This window comes from Oryctolagus cuniculus, chromosome 16 (assembly GCF_051225735.1).
Source record: "Oryctolagus cuniculus isolate XC-2025 breed Fujian yellow rabbit chromosome 16, ASM5122573v1, whole genome shotgun sequence".
Lineage (NCBI taxonomy): Eukaryota > Metazoa > Chordata > Mammalia > Lagomorpha > Leporidae > Oryctolagus > Oryctolagus cuniculus.
This window is the reverse complement of record NC_142882.1, coordinates 71,119,138-71,145,572: the sequence shown is the minus strand read 5'-3', so window position 1 is coordinate 71,145,572 and position 26,435 is coordinate 71,119,138. Positions and strand designations below refer to the sequence as shown.

Below are 26,435 nucleotides of genomic sequence, written 5' to 3'. Positions count from 1 at the left end.
TAACTTTGGTACAAATTTTAAAATCCATGCATAGTGTTTTCATAATATGTATTTCCCATTAACGTTTTGAAGTACCCACATAATTACAGCTTAAAGGGCTCCCTGCTTAACTGTAGTCTAGCAAACAACTATGTTGGCATAGGGTTTTTTTTTTTTTTTTTTTTTTTTTTTTTTTTTTTTTTTTTTTTTTTTTTACAGGCAGAGTGGACAGTGTGAGAGAGAGAGAGAGAGAGAGAGAGAGAGAGGTCTTCCTTTGCCATTGGTTCACCCTCCAATGGCCGCCGTGGCCAGCGCACTGCGGCCAGCACACCACGCTGATCCGATGGCAGGAGCCAGGTATTTATCCTGGTCTCCCATGGGGTGCAGGGCCCAAGGACTTGGGCCATCCTCCACTGCACTCCCTGGCTATAGCAGAGAGCTGGCCTGGAAGAGGGGCAACGGGGACAGAATCCGGCGCCCCGACCGGGACTAGAACCCGGTGTGCCGGCGCTGCTAGGCGGAGGATTAGCCTAGTGAGCCGCAGCGCTGGCCCTGGCATAGGTTTTAACTACAAACTACCCTGGTAGTCATTTGCCTGATTTGAGCATCCTTTCCTAAGTTTGTTAATGTGTGAGCTCTGCCTTGATTTTTTTTTTAAAGCATTTGGTCTTTTATTGGGTTCTCAAGAAGAGACAGGGAGAGGCTTACCTTGGGACTGACTAGTCAAGAGGAGCTGTGCTCTGTTTTAGAATGTCTTCCCATCCCATGATGTGTCCCTCTATTAACTGACTGGATACCAAGAGGCCCTTTGTCCTTGATGACTAATTGCTGGCCTGAGTCATCTTTTAAAATAAAAGTTTGATTCTTAAATTTGGAATGTCTTTAAAAAAATCCAGGAAAGGAAAATATAGTAGTAAAAAGACTTGGATATTCACTAAGAAATTTTTAATCCACACTTATGAATCAAATGATGCAAATCAAAACAGATACACACAATTAGAATAAAAATGATTTGTGTTTGCCATCAAGTTATTTACAAATAACCCATATGAAAATGTAAAAAAGCATATTACATCCTCACATGCCATCCATCTTAACTGAATAAAGCTTAGTGACATTAATTGCAAATCTGCAGTTAATTGTACATAGACATTTTGTGCATTAAAAAAGAAATGTACATAATTTAAAATAAATTACATTACATAATTTACAAAGGAACAAAAAATTCTTACAGTTGCCTCCCTATTTAAACAAAATAAATATATAGATAACAAAAAATACACATTTAGTGGATCATAATTTATAGAAAGATTGCAAATATAATAACGTTATATTTTACAACAGATACTGATCTCTTCAAATGTCTGTGATAGAAATGGACAGGAAAAAGTACCAGAAAGGGAATTGAAATGTTTTCTAGAAATAAACACAGATTTCTGAAATATAGCTGGGCAAAATAATTAAGGGTTAAAAGTAGATAGTCTTTTTAAAACTATTACCTAAAACTGCAGAACATAACAATAAAACTGACTGGAGTTCTCTGATCACTGAAAACCTGACTCCTACAACCTATCTTACGCTGCCTGTTTTAAGACATAGCTTGGTAGAAGCATGAAAAAAATTTGCAAAATTCTATTTAAGATCTTAAAACTTATTTAATGTAGATATAACCATTTTTCAGTGTCCCTGTTAGGTATAAAATTGTCACATATCTCTGCAACACATCCCTTTTATGAGGGATGCTTTGGTCCACACTCCAGTTTTGGATGCGTAAAGTTCTGACCCGCAGCCAGGACCGACTGTGGATGGGAGCAGGTGGGCCTGGATTACCTGAGCAGGCTGATGGGCAGTGCTCAGAGCCAGACCAGAACTGGGAAAGATCACGCTCTGATGAGATCCCCACAGAATGGTTCCTGGACTGCTGTCCTTTCAATAGTCTCAATCTCGGAGGAGAAATAGATCAAGAAACGACCCATTTGAATTTGGTGAAACTTAACCACCAGGGAGATCTCTGTCATTTGAGAAGCGTGATTCTTGGGAAACCTTACCTCCAAATGCTTGTAAGCATAGGCTTCCTTTCTGAAAGCATCGAGAGGGGCTGGCTCCCCCCTTAGTCTTGCAGGGTGAACAGACTCAAGCTGCCGTAGCAGTAGCAGGATACCGAGCAGAGCTATAGCAAGTGCTGGAATTGTCATTTATACAGAAATGGTCTTTTTGTCTTTGGCATGCCTTCTACATTGTTTTGCTGTTATTCATTTCTTTTACCTGTGCATGATGTTTAAAACATGCTCACGCTGTGACACTTTGATTCCGATAGGAACTATTATAGGTGTTCTCATTTTTCTTATAAAAATTTGATATATTTAATGAAGGGTATTTTTGAAGGAAGGAGACAAAATCATTGGTTAACAGGAGACCAGAGTGGGGGAGAGACTAGGTGCAGAAATCCTCATACAGGAGCAAGGATTCAGGGAGTAGGAAGAGGTAAATCAGTGTATGAGGGGCTACTTGCTTTCTATGAGAAGTGACTTCATCTTGAAATGTCCAGGAACCTAACAGATCTGATTAAGACATAGTGATCATTGCCACCTGCCTTCAGGGTAGAATAGGAAAAATAAAATCCCTAACCACACAGCCCAAGATACGTACACTAAATATGGAAAAATACTAACCACCTTTAAAAGTAAATTTAGAGTAAAAGGCAGTGTGTTCAAGCACTATCTTAAGAACTTTTATCCTTCTTCAGAATGTCTTAAGTTCTTGTGTATAAAAAAGCCATTGCTAATATTTTTACAGTGCCTAGCAGAGTGTCTTACCTGTAATAATTCAATAAATATTTGTCTTGTTATAAGTAATTTGTGCTTCTTATAAAGGATTAAAAACATGCTTTAATGCACTCCTTTTCAATTCCTGTAGATCACTGTAATGTCCTCAAAAAGGCTTTTAAATAAGGATTATGGTGAACACGTTGGAACAGGTATTGATGAAAAAGCAAACCAGCCCCTTTAAGAGATCAGTTATGCCACTTGTACAGTTGCTACGGAGATGAACAAAATCATAATACTGCATCAATTTTTTATAAAATCAAACAGACCTTCATACTTTGAGTAATTGTAAATCTTTTAGGACTCAGACCATTTGATAAGGCAAAGTGTCACTAGGAGAGTTATTACTTTATTCCTCTTGTGAATTCTTAGAATAAATACAAATAACATTTTGATGAAATTCCAATGAAATATTGAACTCACTAACTGATGCCAGGAACTAACAGGACAGTTTGAAGTTATAAACGTGATTACAGTAACCTCCCATTTGTCCACAGTAGCTGAACAGCTACATTACCCTCATATTATCTTTCCAATCAGAATGAACTTCCAATATGTTCCCTGGTGTTAGGTCATATTAACCTTAGTTCCTTCCATGTATATGGTGCTGTAAAATGTAATCAAATTATGAATAGAAATATCTTGTATAACATTTCATAATTTTCTCTTAATTCTTATAATATAGGTGGGATAAAGTGGTATCCAGAATGAATGTTGTTTTTACAATAATCTAAGGGTAGCTTTATTTGGAACAATATTATTTTCCCTATTTCAAAATCATTAGGTGTGGCACATATTTCATGAGTGTCAGCTGAACGTTTTAAAAAAGGCCACAACTCTGACTATATATATGCATTGACAATTGATTTTAGATTTTAAAATTTTTAACTTTTGATTTTAACATTATTTTTGTCTTCCTCAACAATAACAGATGAGATGAATTTGTATTTCCTTGTTGAAATCCTTGGTTTAAAGTAAAATTCTCATATTCCGAACTACCTGTTGTCTTTGAAGAGATTTAAATTGTCTAACATAGTGACTACTGAATAGGGAATTAGTGCTTTATGCTTATTTCAACAGAATTGAACTGAGTAATTTTTTGCAGGGGGATGAGGGGGGCAATGACATCCTTATCTGACGTTCTGATCATCTTTGCAAATATTCTAAATGAACAGCAGGGGGAGTTGAAACTCTAGTATGAAAGTAAAATACTTCACAATTCAAATGACTTTTACAGCAGCATACTATGTGTAAGATTTAATAGCTTGTTTTAAGACCTGAAACCTAATGTCCTTCCCTCTCCCATGTTGTCTGAAAGATGGTACTGCCTTTTAATGGCACCATTTGAATTTTCTTTTCATACTAAAGAAGTCTGTTAGGTTAGAAATTTTTCACTGTGCCATTCCCAGGGCTGAATCTGTGAAAAATACAGCTACTTCCAACAGAGTGGTATACTTGATGAGTGAAGTTTCACCTTTGAAATTAAGTGCTAAGCACAAGCCAATGAAAAGTAAAGGTGACACAGTGACGAGTGATCCATGAAAACCATCAGCACCAGGGTCTGTGCACTAAGACCACAATTGCAGTCTGATGGCTGTTTCCCAGTAGAACTTTGAAGAAACAGACATGTTTGTTCTTTAACCTATTTGCATTGTCTATGACTGCAACACACACCTGGCTGAAAGTATTTACTATCTGGTCCACTGGAAAAGTTTACCATCCTTGATCTAGATATTTAATGAAGCCTTGGACAAGATAGTCTTTCTAAAGACTTTAGCTTTGGAAACCATACATTGAAAAGACTGGTTCACATTTTACCAGTAAGAAAGACATAAGACCATGAATTTTGAGGTACTGCCTGTAAGGCAGACATTCAATATGAAACTGGGAAAGCATGTCAGTGAGAAATTGACACATAACTGTGATTTCTTTTCATTACAAAACCACTGTAACATTATTTTCTGCATCTGCTTGCAATTAAAAACACAACCAGTTCCCTTTTTTCTTTTTTCTTTTTTTTTAACAAAGATAACAAATATAAAAATCTAGCCATAAACAGCCTTCAAAGATCAATTACAAACCAAGTAGAGGAATCCACCTTTAGGACAGCTAATGGGTCAAGGACTTCAACACTTAAATCATCGCCATGCTATAATGTCCCAATGGCTGCAAAGATAAGGAAGAGAGTAGACAGCAGGTGTAAGAGCTGATGACATTCTGTGGCCATCCAGTCTGACTCTTGCCCTCGTCAGGATACCTGCAGATGTCTTCATCCCGATGAAAAGAGGCAGTTTGTATGGCAATACTGGTTAAGTGCATATCATGCTGCACTAATATAGTGCAAAAATGTGCCTTTCATATAGCAAAAAGATGCAGGCAACCAGTTTGAAAACTAGAGAAAGTATAAATGTATTAACACAAGCCGCAATCAATTTTCCAGACGATAACCACTATAAAATACTGAACTTGAGGACTCTTTCTTCTAACATACTAGAACATGTCCAACATTCGTACTTTGGAGAGAGACAAGAATGAGGTCTTACAAAAGAGTCTTGGTCTCCTAAACGAAGGTCAATACAAGTTACCATCAACCACCAAGATGTTGAATTCATTCCACAAGTTTTCTGCTGAGTTTAGGTCTGTCTTATTCACTGTTAAAGTTGCTTATTAACAAGTACATAATCTGACATAATGTATATCATTCAGCTGAGTATATGTGTTATACTTGGTTAAATTATTGCAGAGCTCTTGATATAAACTCTTCATGCTAGAAAGTTCTATGGGTTAACATTGCAGGCAGTCTTGCACCAGGGATCCTAACTGGCCAATTCCACCACTATGCTTCAGAGATGAAAGTTGGTCTTCATATGGTAGATTTTAGAGAAGATGACATCATACCCTCAGAATGCAGCATGTATTCAACTAAATCTCCCAGAATTCCTAGAGTTGATGGTTTACGTGTAAGTGCTGCTATCTTGAATATCCCTAGTGGCAGTGTGAGCTTGAATCTTGATGCTCTTTTGAAAAGTTAAAAGGTATCTCAATGCACACAATTTGGACACTTTCATTGTGGTCTCTGGAGTTCTACTTCACAGTGAGAAACACAAAACTGGCGGTAGGCAGGAAAAGTTGTATGTTACATGTCTGCATCTCCATCATAGGCTAAGGTTAATGGTTTCAATCGGTTGTTTTGCCTTCTTTGAGGTTTCTTTGGCTTTTTACTGTAAAAAGAAAAGCATACAAATTGAGAAAAAGAAAATCAATCTTCAACTGTAAGTTTTATTGTTTTACATGAAAAGAAAAGCAAATTGCCCAATTGGATTTTTATGGTCTGTTTGGATTTCAGTTTTCTGTGCTGAAAAACTCAACTATTGTACTATATTATAAAAGATAAATTATATGAGTGGAACTCTTTAGTACTAATAGAATAAACATACCATAATCATTTGTATCTAGAAACTTTTGTAAATGTATAATTGATAAATAATATGTTTCAGAAGATAATTGAATTAAGAGTAGGTACTACCATAGTACCTTCTTCCAGTTGTAATTAAATGTAAAATTGTACAGTTCACCATAACCACCCAAAGCAACATTCTCTTGCATACTTCAGAGAACATACTTGGAAGATGGCCTGGAACAGTCCTGGCTCCTTTTCAGAAACACAAATGGTTCAGATTTGGAAGTTTTTAGGTCATCTAGGATGAAAGCTGTGCTACTTAGACTTTCTGTGAGCACTAAATAGACTTGAAATACATAGAAGGGGGATACAAAAAGTTCATGGAAAATTGTTGGAAAAATGTTAATCGATGCAGTTTTCTTACATTTCCATGAATTTCTGAAGATCTTTCATATCTGAGACATTAGTTGGCTGTGCCTGTGTTACGGCCAACTGCAAGTGTTGTTTCTGAAACAGGCACTGGGTATCCCCTTAGATTTTGAAATATTTAAACACTCACCAAGCTAGATAAATCATGGAGACAATAAAGATGAGCAATACAAACGCCCCAGCTGCTACACCGTAAACCCAGGTCTTTAGTCTCCCATCTAAGAAGAACAAATATGAGTTATTAATTTATATCAGCCTGACATATATATGACAGCCTTTAACTATGACCAATATGACCAATTCTTTTCCAAATTCAACATGAATGGCTTTGGCATCGTTAATGATTAATGTAAAGCTGCTCTTATTAGTTAGATATTGCTTCACTAAGGATAAATGAGCAATGAAAATTGAATTGAAAACTGTTTGAGCCCAAATTCCATGTTTATATGTGTAAACTTCTAATGTTTCTGAATTTGACTTCAAATCTGATACAGGAGCAATGGTCAATAAAAATTTTCTTCTAATCTATTTGAAAATGGTATTTGTAATAAAAGCTGAAAAATGAGTTCTACAGTCTAGAATTGATGTAGACAGGTATTTGAACACAAAGTGTCCTGTAAGTGTTTTTGTTGTTAGATGAAAGGGAATATATTTAATAACTGTGATTTAATAAAGTCTAGTCTACACTTACGGTGTGCTATAAAACTAGTTGGACAATATTATTTGCAAACAGACCATTTTGAGTAGCACAAAGTGCTCTCTAAACAACTTCTGTTGTTGACCTTCTTTGTTACATGGAATCAGGTATGACAAGAACTTTTCTGAGTTTTCTGGCCTCATTTGCTTTGAGTTTCTCAGTTTTATGGTGTGGATAAACAAGATGCTATGATGCTGTCGAACTTAATTTGGTCTGCACATCTACATATACTTTGTTACATGCATATACTAAAATGACATTCATGTTAAAACTGTAGATTCGGGGGCCAGCACTGTGGTGTAATAGGTTAAACCATTGCTTTTGATGCTGGCCTCCCACATCAGAATGCTAGCTAGTTTGAGTCCTGGCTACTCCATTTCCAACCCACCGTCCTGCTAATTTGCCTTAGAAAGCAGCAGAAGGTGGTCCAAGTACTTGGGTGTCTGACCCTCATGTGGAAAACATGGATCCACCTTTAAAATATTTAAAAATACTATATTATTCAATATATGAAAGACATCAGAAGCACATGGGTACTGTGGAATCTTGCTTGTCTGGGTCTGGATCAATTTACAGGTTCATTTGCTAGACATAACCTCAGTTAATATTCTAAATTACTTTTTAACTCCTAAAGATGTTTTAAACATTTGGAGAGAAGTTTAGAATCCAAAGAATTTTTCCATTATTGGATCTCTCTATCCTGAAGGTTATTCAATTAATATTCTTGAGGTTTTTCATAAAGAATGTCTCAGTGGGTGAACCAATGGCAAAGGAAGACCTTTTTCTCTCTCTCTCTCACTGTCCACTCTGCCTGTCAAAAAATAAAAAATAAAAAATAAAAAAAAGAATGTCTCAGTATACTTTTGCAGAATATACACCTTTTTAATACTTAAGTTTTTACATTGGGAGAATTTTATAAATACATGTGTTGGCATAATATCCTTTTTAAAAAAATTGATTTGATACAAGGATATATGCTTGAATTCCTGGTCAAGGCCAAGATTGTTAATGGTCATTTACTGGTCTGCTGTCTTGATCATTGACAGAGTTTCCTGTGCTTATCAGACAAGTTGTCTTTGAGAAAATCATATTTTCAGCCAAGAACTTAATGAAGTCAGGGATAATGTGATTAAAAGCTAATCACCCAAATATTTAAAATACTTTAAAAATCCAATACCAATTCTTGAACAAGGGAAGACATTTTGACTTATTGTATTAGAGAGATGGGCCAGGTATGCAAATTCACCCCTCCCCCCCACCACCACCATGTTTCTAATGAATCAGACTACACCTGGCTCCTCCTAGAGCTTTCCTTTGCCATGACCTGGTCATTCTGTAGGAAGAGGAAAAACTTTCATAATCTTAGTTGCTAAATAGCCTGTGTACCAGATTTTCAGGCTCCAGGTTAGTTCTAGAGATGAGTGTAAAATTCACTCCAGCTGAGGTGAGTATGCAGCGTAGAGAGCAGCATTTCATCATGCCTTCAAGCCTATTATAGGTACACTAAGACCTATCTAAATGGAAAGTTTTGACCATGCCATTCATAAGAGAAGGTTCCATCCTTAGCCCTGTGGGTAGATGGTCCACATTTGCTAATTCTCTGGATTGAGATGGATTGGTCTAAGTGCCATCTGGCACTGGAGTATATTACTAATCATTAATAAGGATTCTGAAATTTGTTTCCACTGATTTTAGTTCTGAATGACAATATACCTTTTTCCCAACATTTCCTTTGTTAAATTTCTTCATTCAATGTGAAATTGATTATACTTGTCACTTTAGGACTGGAATTAAGTAATATCAATCCTCAAATTTTTCCCAGGAGAAAGTAATTTCATTTCTCTGAACTTGAGCTGGAGTGCTTTCTCAGAATAATGCAATGAAGGTGTTTGGATATCGGAGCAAATGAATATAGACGGAAATCATGCATCATGCATGTGAATCTGCTTGCTCATTTCCTTAATCTTTTGGCATTTGCTAAATGTGCAACTAAAAAATTCTGTCCAGTCATTTCACCTGGCCCAAAGGGCTGCAGAAACCAGGTCCTTCCCCGTCCTGCCGGGCGACTGGAGGGTTGTGTGGGGTGGACGGCTCGACTGGTTTTCACATCGCCCCGTTTGTCCTCCACGGTGGGTATGGCCACCACGGGGATGAGTGTGCACTGCTCCAGTGTGCTGTTCGAAGACATGACTTCAGTGTAGCCCTCTTCACAATGGCACGCTTTTGTCTGCAGGAGAATGAGAAGACTGACACTAGGCATGCAAAGTGATCTTTGAAAACATGAAACCAGACATGAAGCAAAGATTAAAAAAAAATTGGGGAATTTGTTGCATGTGATTTCTGTCTTAACACATAAAAAGACTTTTTTGCATTACACATAATTAATCTAAAATTAAAAGCAAGTACATTCAGAATTGTTAAAAAGGAGAGGTCTAACAATTGAATTTTTCTGCTTCAAGACATGCTTTTTCCAGGGGGAGGGGCATGGACTGCACAAGAGGACAGTGGGGTGACGGATGAGGAAGCGCTTGTCTACCCTAATGGATTTACACATACCTCGCTACAGTACGAGTGGGGTAGACTACACGGTGGGTTACAAGACCTGTCAGCATCAGGCTGGCTCACCACCAAGCAGCCCCCTGCAGAACAGAAAATCATATTTTGACAAATAACATGTCTTGCTATGATTAAAAATGCTGTTATAGACTTGTCTTCGAGTCCTGAAGCTCTTTGGGAATCCCACAGATTTTTCTGTCTATGAAATACTTGTTTAGCCTTGACAACCTCATTTAGCAACTCCAGGCCCTTCTTTCTCAGACAGCACAGTGTCTGGCACTTAGTAGGTGTTCAATACACGTTTGGGAAACAGTTTATTTTTTATAGCTGCTATTTTGAAACTACTAACAGCAAATAACCTACTTCTGTCAGCTCCTAAAGTTGTGTCTGCCATAAAAAGTAGACTTAATATTCTTGATAAGTTCTTTTGTTGGCCATTCAAAATCATAGTTTTATGTCTCTTGCCTGAGGTAGCTCCTTAAGAGAGACCATCCTATAAATATGTATTTTCATAACACCTCTCTTTGATAAAAGTTACTATTACTAATAACTCAGGATGCTTTTCAGGTGCATAGAAGAAAAAAATGCAGCTATTTATCCCTTCTTCAGTACAAGTCCACCTGTGCTTAAATTGTTGGGAGGTTATAAGATGTTAATATATGTCAAGTAGTATTAGTGACATGGAAGCAACTCATAGTTTTAAACTATTCTGATTCAATGCAACACGTTTTTAGCAAAGCAAAATTCTCCTTTTATTTGTGGAACTGATGATTGTCAAGGTGCAATAGAAGGTACCTATTCATTCTTGGTCCTCCTCTCAATATTACAAACACAAAATGGTCCATGGAAAAATTGTTAAGGAAAAGCGGCTAGTCATTGCAAGGCAACTGCAGAGAAGTGCCGTGTAAGCGATTCTCATTAAACATGAGAAGACAGAAAAGCTCAATCTTCATCTAGGACAATTCATAAGTGAAAGCAATTATTCCAGATAGTTGATACACTGCACATGCTTGCCTACTTCTCAGAGAATCTCCACTCTCCTAGAAGATGTTAGAATTCACGCTGAGTTTACAACAAATCACTGGCACATGGACTTTTTGTTACAAAACAGTATTATAAAGAATGAGTAAATGCACTCTACACTTAGTTGAAATGATACTGAAAACATATCTACAGGCACGTCTTCAAAGTTTGACTTACCTTTACAGAGGGAAATAGCGTCAGTTGCAGTAGGAAAAGAGCTTTCACCATGGAGAAGAAAAGTTAGGCAAATTTGCTTTCATCCATATTTGGAAAAAAAAAATTAACAGCCTCCCCAGAGGGTCCATTTAGTTGTTAAATATCAGACATTGATTTCCAACTTGCCAGTTGAACAAATAGCCCTGTGACACCTTCCCGTGCAGAAAGTTGTGCTTCCCGGTCCAGGGCTTTCCTCCTACCCTTAGAAAAAGGCGATTAGGAAGGATTTCCCACCGCCTCCTATGCTGTTGAGAGAACAAAGGGCTAGGGTTTCTTAGGTCCACTGGGACCCGCTATTATCAAGGATTTCTTGATAAAGCTTTCTCATGTATAAAATTGTATCTTCACAAAAATGGAATGCGACATCCTGCTCCAGCTTTTATAGGGAGGAGATAAGCAATTAGGTTTCAATAAATCCAGGCAATTTATATTTCAATATAAAATTGATGCTTTTCAAAAAGCGTATTGATCTTGGCTCTTGCTATCTTCCTGTGTATATTAAGTATACAAATGTGTGCTATTCAGAAGCATCCCAATGTGTGTGGTTTCTTCCCTGCAGGAGAGCCAAAACAGCAGGAAGTCAGCAGGAGCCCCTGAGCAGTTCAGTCCTGCTGCCAGTCAGCTGTGAAGATGGCCACAGGCTAGATCTGTACTTGGGAGCTGTTTAAGGGGAGAGATTCGATTTTTGGGTCCATGTACTTGAGGTTGAGGTTGAGGTTCTGATATTAATTGCTTTGCAGGAAATTTGCAGGGTGGCTTACTGCTTATCTGGAGCTAGTGTTTCTTTGCTTTTCAAGGAGTACTTGTTCAGATAAAGAAATTTTTAGTAATTGAGATTAGGTTTTTTGGAGGTGTATATTTTAGACGAAGTAGAACTGATAAAACTTTGCTTTAGATTCCTTTTTTGGGTGTATAATAACTTGGGGTGGGGACATAGTTCCTCAGAAGCTCTGGGTCTGACATTCACCAATAGGTCCTCCCTATTAATAAAAAACCACTATCATATGTTTCTGAATTAAAGCAAGATATTTATATAACTATACTACCTCACTGATATTTTTGGTCTGCATTTGTTGTTTTCAATGCACAGAAACATTGATATTTTAAAACATGTAGTGATTCCTTAATGTATAAACCTAGGAAAAACAATATGAAAACTATTGTAATAACTATTTATGAACATTTGATCATATTTTAAGCTTTTGGAGCAATACCTAAAAGAGTTAGGAGAAGGAATCTGAAACATTATACAATAAAATGTCACTGGTCACCAGACGTAACTACAGTTGAGGTGTCCTGAATCCCAACCACATGTTGAATGTTCAAAGAACAAAGAATTCTTGGAGCTTTACCTGTGACATTTACACCATCTGATCTTTGACACCAGACTGTTCGGGAAGAGCCCTTCCAAGCACTGGCCATCCATTTATACTCATAACACTGCCCATCTGTGGGGACACAAAAGCATCGGCGTGTTCTGTCACTCAAAAGGGCAATCAGGAGGATAGAGGAATTGATAGAATGTTTATGATCAAATTGCTTTCTTCTTGTTAGGGTATTTCCTGAAAAGTAACTTTTCCATATTAGTAGTAATATATAATTTATGATTGGTATTATAAATCATTAAAATGTGTCATTGGTCATTTCTAAATCATACCTATCTAACCATCCATCCAAAAGGTGACTTCAAAAAGATAAGTTTATTTTGGTACAAAAAGTGCTAGAAATCCACACATCATTTTTTCTTTTTTTTTTCTTTTTTTTAACTTTATTTAATGAATATAAATTTCCAAAGTACAGCTTATGGATTACAATGGCTCCCCCCCCCCAATAACGTCCCTCCCACCCACAACCCTCCCCTTTCCCACTCCCTCTCCCCTTCCATTCACATCAAGATTCATTTTCGATTCTCTTTATATACAGAAGATCAGTTTAGCATACATTAAGTAAAGATTTCAACAGTTTGCTCCCACACAGAAACATAAAGTGAAAAATACTGTTTGAGTACTAGTTATAGCATTAAATCTCAATGTACAGCACACTAAGGACAAAGATCCTACATGAGGAGTAAATGCACAGTGACTCCTGTTGTTGACTTAACAAATTGACACTCTTGTTTATGGCCTCTGTAATTACCATAGGCTCTTGTCATGAGCTGCCAAGGTTATGGAAGCCCCCTGAATTCACTGACTCTGATCATATTTAGACAAGGCCATGGTCAAAGTGGAAGTTCTCTCCTCCCTTCAGAGAAAGGTACCTCCTTCTTTGATGACCCGTTCTTTCCACTGGGATCTCACTTGCAGAGATCTTTCATTTAGGTTTTTTTTTTTTTTTTTTTTTTGGCAAGAGTGTCTTGGCTTTCCATGCCTGAAATACTCTCATGGGCTTTTCAGCTGGATCCGCATGCCTTAAGGGCTGATTCTGAGGCCAGAGTGCTGTTTAGGACATCTGACATTCTATGGGTCTGCTGTGTATCTCACTTCCCATGTTGGATCATTCTCTCCCTTTTTGATTCTATCAGCTAGTATTTGCAGACACTATTCTTGTTTATGTGATCCCTTTGGTTCTTGGTCCTATCATTATGATCAATTGTGAACAGAAATTGATCACTGGGACTAGTGAGATGGCATTGGTACCTGCCACCTTGATGGGATTGAATTGGAATCCCCTGGTATGTTTCTAAGTCTACCGTTTGAGGTAAGTCAGCTTGAGCATGTCCCGAATTGCACATCTCTTCCCTCTCTTATTCCCACTCTTCTATTTAACAGCAATCACTTTTCAGTTAAGTTTCAGCACTTAAGAATTGTGTATTTCTCTCCATGACCTTTTTAAGGATCTATCTCAGAAAGAAATGCTACTTGGGGTCCTTAACAATTTAAATTTCTCTTGGATGAAAAATTTTGCAATTAGAGTTCCAGCCCACAGTCTTCTGTAACACATGTTTTCTAAGGTTGTACTGCCTTCTTCTGGAACCTTATTTATGATGTCTTTCACTGTGTAGATTTAGATTTCAATTAAAAATTAAAATCATATGCTGTTGGTATCACATTTAGAAAATATTGAGTTCAGAAAAATATCTTCTTACATTTTCTTTAGATATTTTATAGTTTTGTTCTCATCTTTAGGACTAAAATTTATGTGAAATATAGACTTTCATGATGTGAGGTAAAGATACTTTTGTAAATTTCATATGGATAACAAATTGTGGCAAAATATTATCTGTTCATTCCCCCACTGACTCTCACTCTGCCACTTAACCTGTACCTGTGAATTATTCTGAGATTCACTATTCTAAGCCTAATTGTGTTATTATCGACCACTTCTTTAAACTACTAATGCTTTAGAGTAAATTTGATATTAAAGCCATCTAAGTCCCTCAACCTTTTTCCCATTTTAAGAAAAATCCTGAGTGCTTTCAGTCTTTAACCTCTCCAAACTAAATTTAGAATCAATTTGTTAAACTGCATTAACAATCTGTTCAAATTGCATGGAATTTATATGTAAATGATTATAAAATTGTTGATGTGATGTTGCAAGTTACATAAGAACATGGTATGTCTTATCAGTTCTTTGCTTTTAACAAGGTTTATTTTTTTTTTAAAAAAAGATTTATTTATTCACTTGAAAGTCATGGTTACACAGAGAAAGACAGAGATCTATCTATCTTCTATCTGCTGTTTTCACTCCCCAAATGGCTGCAACAGCTAGGGCTAGGCCAGGTAGTTTCAGGTCTCCCAGGTGGGTGCAGGGGCCCAAGCAGTTGGGCCATCCAGCACTGCTTTCTTAGGCTCACTAGCAGGGCGCTGGTTCGGAAGCAGAGCAGCTGCGACTGGAACTGACGCCCATATGGGATGCTGGCATCTCAGGCTTTACCGGCTAAGCCAGATGCTGGCTCCTTCTAAAGAGATTTTATAATTTTTCCACACAAACCTAATAATATTTTTCTTATATTTGTTTCAAGTTAGTTTTATTTCTATTAATATATTTTTTGCCAAATTCAACTTTATAACTGAGACTTGCTGGTAAAAGAAAGGCTAAAGGCTAATTATTTTGTATTTTGCTTTTGAATCAAAATGTTTCTGAACGTTTTTATTTCTGTTCTACAAATTACCTTGAGCTTTTTAAGGTAAAAGTCATGTCATGAGAATAATCTTCTTACAATTATTTAAATGTTGTACATACTTCGGCACACTTGGTTGGGAAAAAGTGGCAACAGTGGACATCTTTTTATTGGTTGAAAAAGAATATCTCTAAGATTTCCACATATGACCATGGTATTCTAAGTTTTAGTAGATATTATTTATTGGATAAGGGATTTCCTTATAGTTCAAGTTTGGTTTGCAAGATCTGATGACAAATGAGGGTTGAATTCTACAGTTTTTCAACATCTAAAAATCATACTGATTACAATGTGATGTACTACATTAATAGATTTGTAAAACTTAGGCATCTTTGTTCTGGATTTAATTATAATTAGTCATGGTTTTAATCATTCATAAAATGTAATGATTTTTGTTAGATGATATTTTATTAATTTTGACATCTAGTTTCATGGATAACTTTATTTACTCGAGTGTTCTTTGAAGGTTATACTGTCATTGGAGAAGTTTTATGGACATTCCCCCATTGATTGTTTTTTATTAGGATTTAACATAAATAGGAATTATCTGTTTCTTTAAATTTTGGTCAAATTCATAATTAAATTCACTCATGCTTTAATGGTGAGGATGTGTCAGTATATATATTTTATAGATTTGAATTTTAAGTTACAAATCCATGGTGTAGTTGCCTTTTTATTCTTGATAAATTATGATATTGAAACTTTATAAATAAAAACTGTTTATAGCATTATATTTCCTGAACTCTTCTCTTGGTAGTAGTACAGATTTTACTCTTTTATCATTATTAATTTTTGATATGAGGCTCTACTTAGGTCAGTCAAAACCACAAGTTATTGGTTTTGTTGATCTCTTGTTTTCTACCTCATAGGATTTGTACTTATCAGTATTGGTTGTATTAAATTTGTTTTTTTCTTTTTTGTAAAAAAATTGTTAAAAGCATAGCTCATGTTTAGCTTTTCTCCTGCAGTGTAGACATTTAAGACATTAGGTTCTCCTGTAAGTACTTCCTTGCTATATTCTACATATTGGCTAATGTGTAATAACTCCACAAGGTGCTTGCCATGTTTTTATTTCTGTAGTACATGAGGGTAATTGTTTTTAAAAGATTTTCTTTGTAAAAAGAGCACATTTCTTGTATTTTATACTTACAGTTTTAAGAGCATGATACTTCCCACCCTCTCCTCCCTCCCTCACTTCAACCTTCCCCTTTCTTATTTTCAATTTTTGCAATGACATTTCAATTTTCTCTATAGTCAAAAGCATAACCCTCCACTAAATACAGAATTCAAACAAGGGCTATATATATAATCGATCTCAAAATGTCAATTTTGCTCATATACATTACTTTTTTTTGTATTCTGTATATTATCACAAATGAGGGAAAACATATGTCTTTTTGGTACTGGCTGATTTCACTAAGCTTAATGGTTACCAGTTGCATCCCTTTTGTTGTGAGAGACTGGATTTCATTCTTTTTTTACAGCTGAGTAGTATTCCATTGTGTATATATACTGTAATACCTATTTCTTTACCTATTCTGACCCAGGCACCTGGAATTTTTTATCTAGTAAATTTAAGATTAAGCTGATTGGGTCATGTTATCTAATGTTTGGGTTACTCCATGTAGCCCATTTGGTTTATCTAAGCTTTCTACTCCAAACTTTCATTCAAAGGTAATATTTTGGCTCCTACTTGTTGTTATATGTCATTATTTTTGTTGCAGAACACAAGTTCATATCCTCCACTAGATTTCAATATTGAGACTTGCCCTGCATCTAAACAATGACATTTTAGCACTCCGCAGTTCTTGAATACAGCATGAATTGTTCTACATGTGTGTTTATATAAAGAAATATTCATATTCGTTCTACATCGAGTTAAAATTCATATAGTTCATCAATTTTTGAGAATATACTAAACGATCATTATTAGAAGGGTAAAAATAAAGTCTCAGCATCATTTAGCTCATAAAATTAGGAAACATTTTCTAGTATTTCACATTTAACTTATGGAAGGTGGATTTTTCATTCCTCTAAATCTTTAAAATTCAGAATCTTATTCTTAAGATCTCACTTAAGTAAACAAATCCTTGATTTTTCAATTTTAACAAATTCTTTATCTCTTTTTCTCAACACAAACCCAAAATGAATAGATTTCATGAACTGTTCACTCACCATCACAAGATTTTGTTTCTAACATCTGCTCTGGGCACAGATGTTGGTTCTCTAGTTCTTGTATAATCACCGCTCTAGATCGAACTTGTATCCCGCCAAAGCCTAGATCCTCGCCGTTCACACAGGTCAGTTGACACAGGCTCCATGAAGACCACTCCTTCAAGTAACAGTCACCTGCAAAACACCAAGTTATAGTGTATACTCAGAGACAACAGCCAGCCAGATAGTTAAATTCTAACCCCATTGGGCAATGTTTGTAAGTATGCCAGTCACACAATATTAATTTTGGACAGGATTTAATAACTGCAAAGTTTATATGTAACTTTTATGACCTACACATATTGATACTTTATGAATGGCTGTTGCTGGGCTATGTGATGATTAAGCCATAGTTTACATTTGCTATGGTTAAAGGAGCTCTGCCATTAGGATTCACCTTTTCAGAGGTAACAAATATTTGCTTAAAATCTACAAGCATTTTGTTATAATCGTTGTAAAGGGATTTTTTAAAGCTTAACTATATGCAGAAATTCTCAACTAGGTAATCATAATTTCAAATGGGCTTGAAGTCCAAGGGTGAGAAAGCTGGTGTCTGTTTTATTTCTATTCTGCCCAGAGGAGTGGATGGGAGAAGTGCAATTGAGCAGGTCCAACAGTGGATGTGATGCTTACTATTTCCAATTTTTTTCCATTTGCTCAAAATATAATTTATGAAAAAGCACATCATAAATGCATTGATGGCTTAACTTTCACAATCTGATTACCTGGAGATATGTATCAAGGAACTAAAATCAAGGAACAGACCATTTCCAGAATCTCAGCATGCAATCATACAATATATACTTTGTGTCTGTCTTCTTTCATATATTTTCTGTAGTGACAATTTGTTCATATTGATATACTTGATTCCACTGTATGAACATACCACATCTAGATACCTACTGTATTAATGGGTGTGTGGGAAGTTGTAAACCTTTCCTACTATAAGTCTTTTGATGAACTTACTAATGCATTTCTGTTGGGTGTATGCCTGGCAGTGGAATTGCTGGGCCATGATGCATCAATGTGTTCAACATCCCCAACATTTTGAAATCAGGAAAGACTTAATTGAAATACACCTTTCTCATATTCCTATCCATTATTCAGGACTGACTGCTTTTTATACTCTTCAGGGTATACAATTAACTATTATAGACACCAATCCATAAGGGGTTCCTATCATTTTAATTATCCTAGCCACATCACATGCATAATTCATATTGCCCCTTATTAGTATTGTGACCAAGATGACTAATATTAGCACAAGGTTGCCTGGCGATCTGAGTAATGGAAAAAGTCATTGGGCCCTGATTAAGAAATCCTGGCAGGACATGTTACTGACTCACAAGTATGATGGTAAAAGTGGTTTCTGTAGGTCTTATTGAAGAATACCATTTCAAAAATACACAACATTCCAGTTTGGGAAATGTTAATGAAAACTACCAAAAATTTAAGCCCTCTAAGAAGGTTTTAGGATATGCCACTTTTGGGTTATTCAGTTTTAATTAAGCAGGAAAAACATGCAAAGTTAAAGTTTTTAAATCCTGTCAAGACGAATGCAGTCTCATCTCAACCACAATAACTGCAAACTACTTGGAATATAGAACATACCTTTTCACTAGTGGCCTTTACACTGGTGCTTATTCTTTTTGCATTGTATCTTTTCTAGCACAACTCAGTGAATCTGACAACAGTAGTCTGAGTTTTATTATTATCCTAAAATCCAGGTCAGGCTTCAAAGATTTAATAATAGCAAATGAGAATGTGGAATTCCTTGTACTCAATATATTTTTATATTTTGATCATATAAACCATTGTAATAACACAATTACACCATGTTGCCAAAGACAAGACAATTAAATGCATGAGATGTATTTACCAATTCAGTGTTCCATGCTTGAAGGCTTATTAGTTCACATATTAGATTTCAAAACCCATCATCAGAAAAAACTAGCTAGAAAGGAACTAAAATGAATAATTATCATTTATGAGAGAAGATCAGCCTCCTTTTGAATTAATTAAAATGGATTTTGCCTTGTTGTATGTTAACCTGGGATCCTGTAGCTTTCCTTTGCATTATTTACTACAGATTATAGTCTTATGTTTATGTCACTATTATATTAGCAACTGCTTTTCCACTAGCAGGTAAGCTCCATGAAGCTAAGGTTTGTCTTCCACTGTAGCTTCAACCTCAAGCCCATGCCTAGTCTATAATTACTTGATAAAAAGGTAAAATGAGTGAGTGATGGTGCTGCAGAGGCATAATGAAAACATGTGGCATGTTTCTACAGTAAGGCATGCGTCAAAGCCTGGTGTCCACTCTACTCATTAACATACATATCACAATAACCCTATTACTGAGACACTGGAGATTGGGGTTTGGAAGAGTAAACCTTTCAGTTTTTAGCCTTGGTCACTTACTGTTGACTATCTGGCTATGTAGCATCCTGGATTCTGAAGATTGAGTCCCTTGCCCCTGCCTGGAGCCCTCAGGTGAAGTGAAATGATTTTATTAGATTGTGAAGGGTGCTAGAACTATGGTATAGTAGGTAAAACTGCCACCTGCAGTACTGGTATCCCCTCTGGGCATCGGTTCTAGTCCAGCTCTCTGCTATGGCCTGGGAAAGCAGTAGAAGATGGCTCAAGTCCTTGGGCCCCTGCACCCATGTGGGAAACCTTGAAGAAGCTCCTGTTTGGCCCAGCTCCTGCCATTGCAGCTATCTGGGGGAGTGAACCAGTGGATGGAAGACCTCTCTGCAACTCTGCCTTTCAAATAAATAAGTAAATAATTTTTTTATTAAAAAATAGAATGTGGGATCTCAACTGATATCAGGCCAGTTTCACAGACAGGAAAAGCAACAGAACTGCTGATCAGCAAAATGTCATTGGCAAGGTGGAAACGTCAAAGAAGCTAACACCATGCTTAGCTCTGGAAGGTCAGATTTTATGTGTAGTGTGCTAAGAACATTCAACACGGGATCTTCTGTCAACACATCTAAGTGTACAGTACTGCCAACGCTCTGCTGCATGCGTTCAGTAGATACCTACCAGCAGGAGTTTGCCACTCAGATTTCTGTCTTAAAAATAATCTTTTATCCAAAATAGATGAAAATATTCCAGTGTACATAGAACATTACTAAAATAGAATACCCTCAGAATCTAGCATATATGGTTCAAAGTATGAGGGGTTATTCTGCTCTATTAAAATAAACCAAGTGAAACTGAACAACAAAACAAATAATAAAAAGGAATAAGCACATTGATGACTGATGTGGTCAGTTTTTCCACACTTTAGAGATGATACAATTTTTAGAAGTTCTGAAAATATATTATCTACCTTTAAAATTTTCTTAGGGTGTGTTTTTATATCAAAATTATTTTATGCTTTTTTTGCTGTATTCTTAATTTTTTTAAAGATCAACAAAAATCTTTTTAAAAATACACATATATCCATAATTTATCCATATATCTTCCATCAGCTGTTTCACTCCCCCAAAAGCTGCAATGGCCAGGGCTGGGCCAGACTGAAGCCAGGAGCTTCTGGGGGTCTTCATGTGGGTCCTGGAGCCCAAGCAGCTGAGCTACCTTCCACTGCTTTCCCAGTCAAATTAGCAGTGAGCTGGACTGGAAAGGAGCATCGGGGACTGGCACTGGCACCCATAAAGGACGCCAGTGTTACAGGCAGTGACTCTATCAGCTATGCCACAATGCTGGCACCTATATTTTTCTTAGCATTTTTATTTCCCCCAATTTACTGTAATCCTTTCAATTGTGGATAAAACATAGCTAATTCACTTCCATTCCACTATAAACTATTGTCCCCATATCTTTCTCAAGATAAAAATAAGTTAGAAAACTTAAGTCTCCCTTTTAATTCTCCTTCCAGACACCTAAGTATTGGCTTATCATCATCTGCCAACTTTTACAATTGACATACGGTTTATGTACTTTTGGTGTCCACCACTGAATTCAAATGCTGTGTTTCAATAATCTTTCAGTTGTGAGTAATCTGCTTTTTTCTTTCTGAATGCTTTACCGATTCTCTATTTTTCTACATCTTGGGCTTTACTAACTAGCTTATATAAGTGTGAATTTGTTGTTGATTCTACCCAGGAGCCAGAGTAAGCGTTCATTACGAAGATTAAATTTTTCTTCAGCTATTAAGTGTTTAAATATTGCCTCTCCCTCATTTTCGATGTCCCAAATAGGTTATGTTCAATACTTGCTCAGCTTTTACTTTATGTTTTCTATATCAAACAGTAGACTAAGGATGTTTAACATCCCCTGCAAATGTTGAAATCGCAGAAGGGTGACAAGAAAGGGCACACAGGAGACCTGGACTTCACTCTAGTGCCCGTGCCCCCACGTTCCCACAGTAGAGTAGAAGGCATAGATATCACCAATTAAAAAGACTACTGACAGCCCTTAACTTAAACTTCACAGGCAACCCCTTCCTGCCCCTGGTCTGGGAATCAATCACCAAACCTGGAGTTCTGTTGTTACCTGGGCAAGGCTGGGTACAGCTTTCCTCCAGAACCATTTTTTTACTGCCATCTATAATGGGTTCAACGTCAGCACAGAATTCCTCATCCACTGCTTTGCTGAAATCGTCAGCTGTCCCGTCACTCACTACACAAGAAATGTTTCTTGTTCTCGTCCCTTCTCCACACTGGGCCTCCTGGAATAGGGAAAGAAATAACCAATTAAGGAAAGAAAAATAATTCATTAGAGAGCTCATCACTGAGAGTCATGTCCGCATCATTGATTTTGATTTATAAACAGAAGCATTTGAAACCCTAGGGAAGCGGCCCTGTAGGGGGTGAGCTAGAAAGCACACATGGAACAATCTGTTTTCCAGCCAAAGACGGGGAAATAAATTTTCATTAAAATGGATCCCTCTCCAGATGATTTAAAAAGTATGATACAGGGAGTGTTTGTGATCAAAACTTATTAAACAGCTATGAAATGGCATGGCACCTAAAATCTCTAAGAGGAAATCTCCCCTCTATAAGCACTGGAAAATATTTCTGAGACCAAGTCTCTACACTGAACACACACTTCCACACTGCTGCTTGAGATCTGATACCTGCACTTGGCACGGAGACCACGGGCCATACTGCCACCGGTAACAGGGCTTCACTGGGCAAGGCTTGGACTGGTCCAAGAGGGAAGGGCATGGTCTCCCATCCCCCTGAAAGGGCTGCATCACCGTTCGCCTCCGCATCATTTTTCCTTTAAGAAATACAAAGTGACACAACTTTAGTGGCGTGTTACGGTCGTGTGAGTGCGTGTCTTTTTGGGAGAAGGCATCCCAGAGGTCTTTGCCGAGAGGAACTGGGAACAAACAAGGTTTTCTGAGGGTGATCGGATAAGACTTAGAACAAGAGGTCATATCCCTTAACCATTAGCGAACGCTGACTGTGGTGCAGACCAACCTGTGAGGCCACATGTTTGAGAACACGTCGACCACGGCGACCAGTCAGACAGCTGACAGTTCACGGGGCACTCCACCACGCAGGAGGTGTTCATCTGCCAGTTCTTCTCCAGGCCAAGCTGAAAGACAGAGAGGTAGCTGTACTGACACAGAGACTCGGCCACATCACAGCAGCGAATGAAGGAAGAGAGAAATAAGAATAGAGGCAAAGGGAGGGCCAGCAAGCCTCAGAGCAGAATAAAAACACACACGGACAGCTGCAAGTGTGAAGTCATTCAACCCAGGAGCGTGTGAATGAAGCCGCGGGATGAATGGTGGGGGGAGCGAGTGCTGACTCCACATTGTCTGAATGTTTTCAATAAGTGGACTCAGTGTCCAAACTGCTTAGATGTCCTTAAGGAAAAAACAAGTGTAATCTCAGTTACTTTCTATCAGTTACAACTTAAGAATATCAACAATACATAGATTTGTACTTCTATCTTTGAGATATTGTTTTTACATGTACCTGTTAAACTGAAAACCAGGGAGGAAAGTTGTTTTGTTTTTTAAATTGCCACTTGGGACCCGCATCAAGGCATGGTGGTTAAAGCTGCTGCAGGTAACGCTGCCATCCTATATAGGTGCCAGTTTGTGTCCCAGCTGCTCTACTTCTGATCCAGCTCCTTCATAATGGCCTGGGAAAGCAGCAGAGGACGGCCCCAGTGCTTCGGGTCCCGAATACCTGTGTAGGAGACCTGGAAGAGGCTCCTGGCTTCGGCCTGGCCCAACCCTGGCCGTTGCGGCCCTCTGGAGAATCAATCACAAGATGGAAAATCTGTCTCTATCTCTCCCCTTTGTAACTGACTTGCAAATAAACATAAACGTCGTAAAAAGTCCAGTTAGAATACATTCTGCCCTTCCTCCCTCCTTAAAATAATTGCCACAAGACTAATAATATACCTAAATAATATAAAGTGTCAGTTATCATAATAGTATAAAATATTAGCTATTTTCCTACAAGGAAAGATGGGTTCCCGGATCAGTGCTTTGGATAGTACATCTCTGTAGACACTCCCATTATATGCTATGCCAGAAAGAATTGAAATACCTGAGTATTCGATAGGGAAACTTCTACCGTAATACATAATTAGCGCCTCAAAAAGTCTCTGAAAATTCCCATGAGGCTGAAGATAGGAATCTTAAGGTGATATGATGGAAGTAATGTATTACATTTTAAGTTTTCACAGAGAGAGAGAGTCTGAATGACAGAATTCAATCTATTCAGGGATCAAAGAATAGGGAAGGAGAAACAAACTGCTACATATTAGTTGAGTAAATGTCTGAAAAACATAAAAAGTAAAAACAGTACCTAAGCGCTCGGTGTGTTAAACCCTCATTTTTGTCTTTGTTACATAGTAATGCCATCTTTCTTTTGGCTGCAGGGTTTCTACATCCATTAGCAGGCAGGCAATCAGTCCATTATTAGAAGAAAAAAGCCTAGTTTTTCTTGAAGCTTTTGTTTAATCCCGCTGCACTAATAAGGATGGATAAAGTGGAATATGAGCTCTTTAATCCAATTCCACAGAGAATAACACTTTTCTTCCTGAAGACCTCGTTTGCCAGAATGTTAGCATTTCAACCCTATGTCATGGCAGTATTCTCACGTAGCAGTATCAGTGCTCTTAGATAAGTAAAGATATCCTGGGTTTTCACCTGTGTTTCACTTACGAAACCAAAGATCACGTTTATATCTTTGTCCTTTAGTCATGTGATGCAGCTTAAAATTGGCTATGGATGATTTGGGATCAGTTTTCAAAAAGCTCACAGAGCTTTTCACTTTATATTTAATTCTGATCCAGGAGGACACTGATGAGTGCATTTGTGGAAAGAAAGAGAACATATCAGTCAAGTACATGATCCCAGAAAGCTCTCCCTTCAGTACATGACTAGAATAATCTTCTTCAACAATGTTAATTTTATAATGGCTACATCACTTCTATATTATTAGTTTCAAAACCAAAATGGTTCAGGTGTGAAATTCCTAATTATTTAAATCCAAGGTATAAAGCAGACTATGTCATAGGATTAGAGTGGGAGACAATTATTAACTAAACAACTTAATGTTTTCAGTGCATTGAGAACCCTGTTCCTGTGGACAGAGATATAAGAAGTTAAACTGGGTCTGTATAACACTATCTAGTGAATTAAAATATATATTTCTATCTAGAATCATTTCTTAGGAGTTGGAACACTTTATGGTGGCACCAGGATGTGTAGACAGGCATAGTTTTGAGGCTGGCATTGTGGCATAGTGGGTAAAGCCACAGCTTTGTCTTGCTAGCAAATCATATCAAAGTGCAGGTTTAAGTCCCTGCTGCTCTACTTCCCATCCAGCTCCCTGCTAATGTGCCTGGGAAAGCAGCCAAAGATGGTCCAAGTACTTGGGCCCCTGCCATCCACAAGGGACACCCATATGGAGTTCCTGGCTCCTAGCTTCACTCTGACCCAGTCCCAGCTCTTGTGGCCATCTGGGGAGTTAGCAGTAGATGGAAGATATTTATCTCTGTCACTCTGCCTTTCAAATAAATAAATCTTTTAAAGAAAAGTTTTGACCAGGTCTTCTAAACTTTAATGAAGTTGTGAGCATCGTCTTGTTTATTCCAATTCTATTGAGGCTCCTGCTTATCTTGGTTCGTAACTGACACAGTAAATCTCAGATACACAGGAACTCAAAACTCGTCAGGAATGTGAGCATTTGTTTGGCTGGTAATTAGACAAAATAATTACAAAATGAAGTGCAGCTTCATAAAAACTAAGACAGACTACCAAATATGTTTCCTCACATTTCAAAAGGTCATACAGAGAAATAACAACATTACTTCCATCAATTAGAGAAGTGACAGTTACAATTCTGTGTCTAAACGACAATCATGGTAGACTCTAGTCCTTTGTTTGATTTTCCAGATCTGAGTATTTAGACTCTCACAGCTGGGTATTAAATCTTAATATCAAAGTCTGCTAGCAAACCACATGTGATAAATGTTTAGCAACAGAGAGAATAAATGATGGGTCTTGGCAGGTGTCCCAGACACTAAACAAAATTCACATCAAATTACAAAGGATGATGAGTAGGCTGATTAAGATTTATTGGCTTTATTCACCTTGATTACTTATTGTTCCCCAAGTATTTCTTTCAGAATACGCTAATTAGCATACCTTTGGGCTCCAAGCAGAACAAAATACAGGAAATTACATGTGGAAATCAGTAGCACTGGACACAATCCCTTTTGAAGAGGGTACTAAAGAGCTTGTGAATGGTGTAGAAAAACATCTGGCAAAGAGCTGCCCGGAGCACAGGTCACTGGGTGCAGCGTGAATTGAAATTATCAGGGAAGAATTTACTCAAAGATATAACACAGCATCCACCCACCTCTCCACAGTACTTCAGGTCCACTGACTTGCCATCGCTTCGAACGCAATCCAGCATCCTTGTTTTAATGCCGTTCCCACAAACTGCCTTCTCACTCAGCTGACAGGTACTCCAGTCTGAAAGGGAGGGAGCC

The 26,435-nt window shown here is 37.4% G+C and overlaps 1 protein-coding gene across 1 annotated transcript in view; it reads right to left on the bottom strand.

Annotated features, from left to right (window-relative positions):
- Positions 1-909: 909 nt before the first annotated feature.
- Positions 910-26,435, bottom strand: part of THSD7A (thrombospondin type 1 domain containing 7A) — a 689,693-nt gene continuing 664,167 nt past the window's right edge. Inside the window, exons 19-28 of the mRNA XM_089315680.1 lie at positions 26,303-26,418; positions 22,895-23,012; positions 22,546-22,691; positions 21,963-22,137; positions 17,421-17,594; positions 12,478-12,573; positions 9,887-9,969; positions 9,347-9,557; positions 6,764-6,851; positions 910-6,025 (exon numbers count right to left, since the gene is read on the bottom strand). Coding sequence (XP_089171806.1) covers positions 5,941-6,025; positions 6,764-6,851; positions 9,347-9,557; positions 9,887-9,969; positions 12,478-12,573; positions 17,421-17,594; positions 21,963-22,137; positions 22,546-22,691; positions 22,895-23,012; positions 26,303-26,418 — 1,292 coding nt within the window. The 3' untranslated portion in view covers positions 910-5,940. The remainder of the gene's footprint in view (positions 6,026-6,763; positions 6,852-9,346; positions 9,558-9,886; positions 9,970-12,477; positions 12,574-17,420; positions 17,595-21,962; positions 22,138-22,545; positions 22,692-22,894; positions 23,013-26,302; positions 26,419-26,435) is intronic.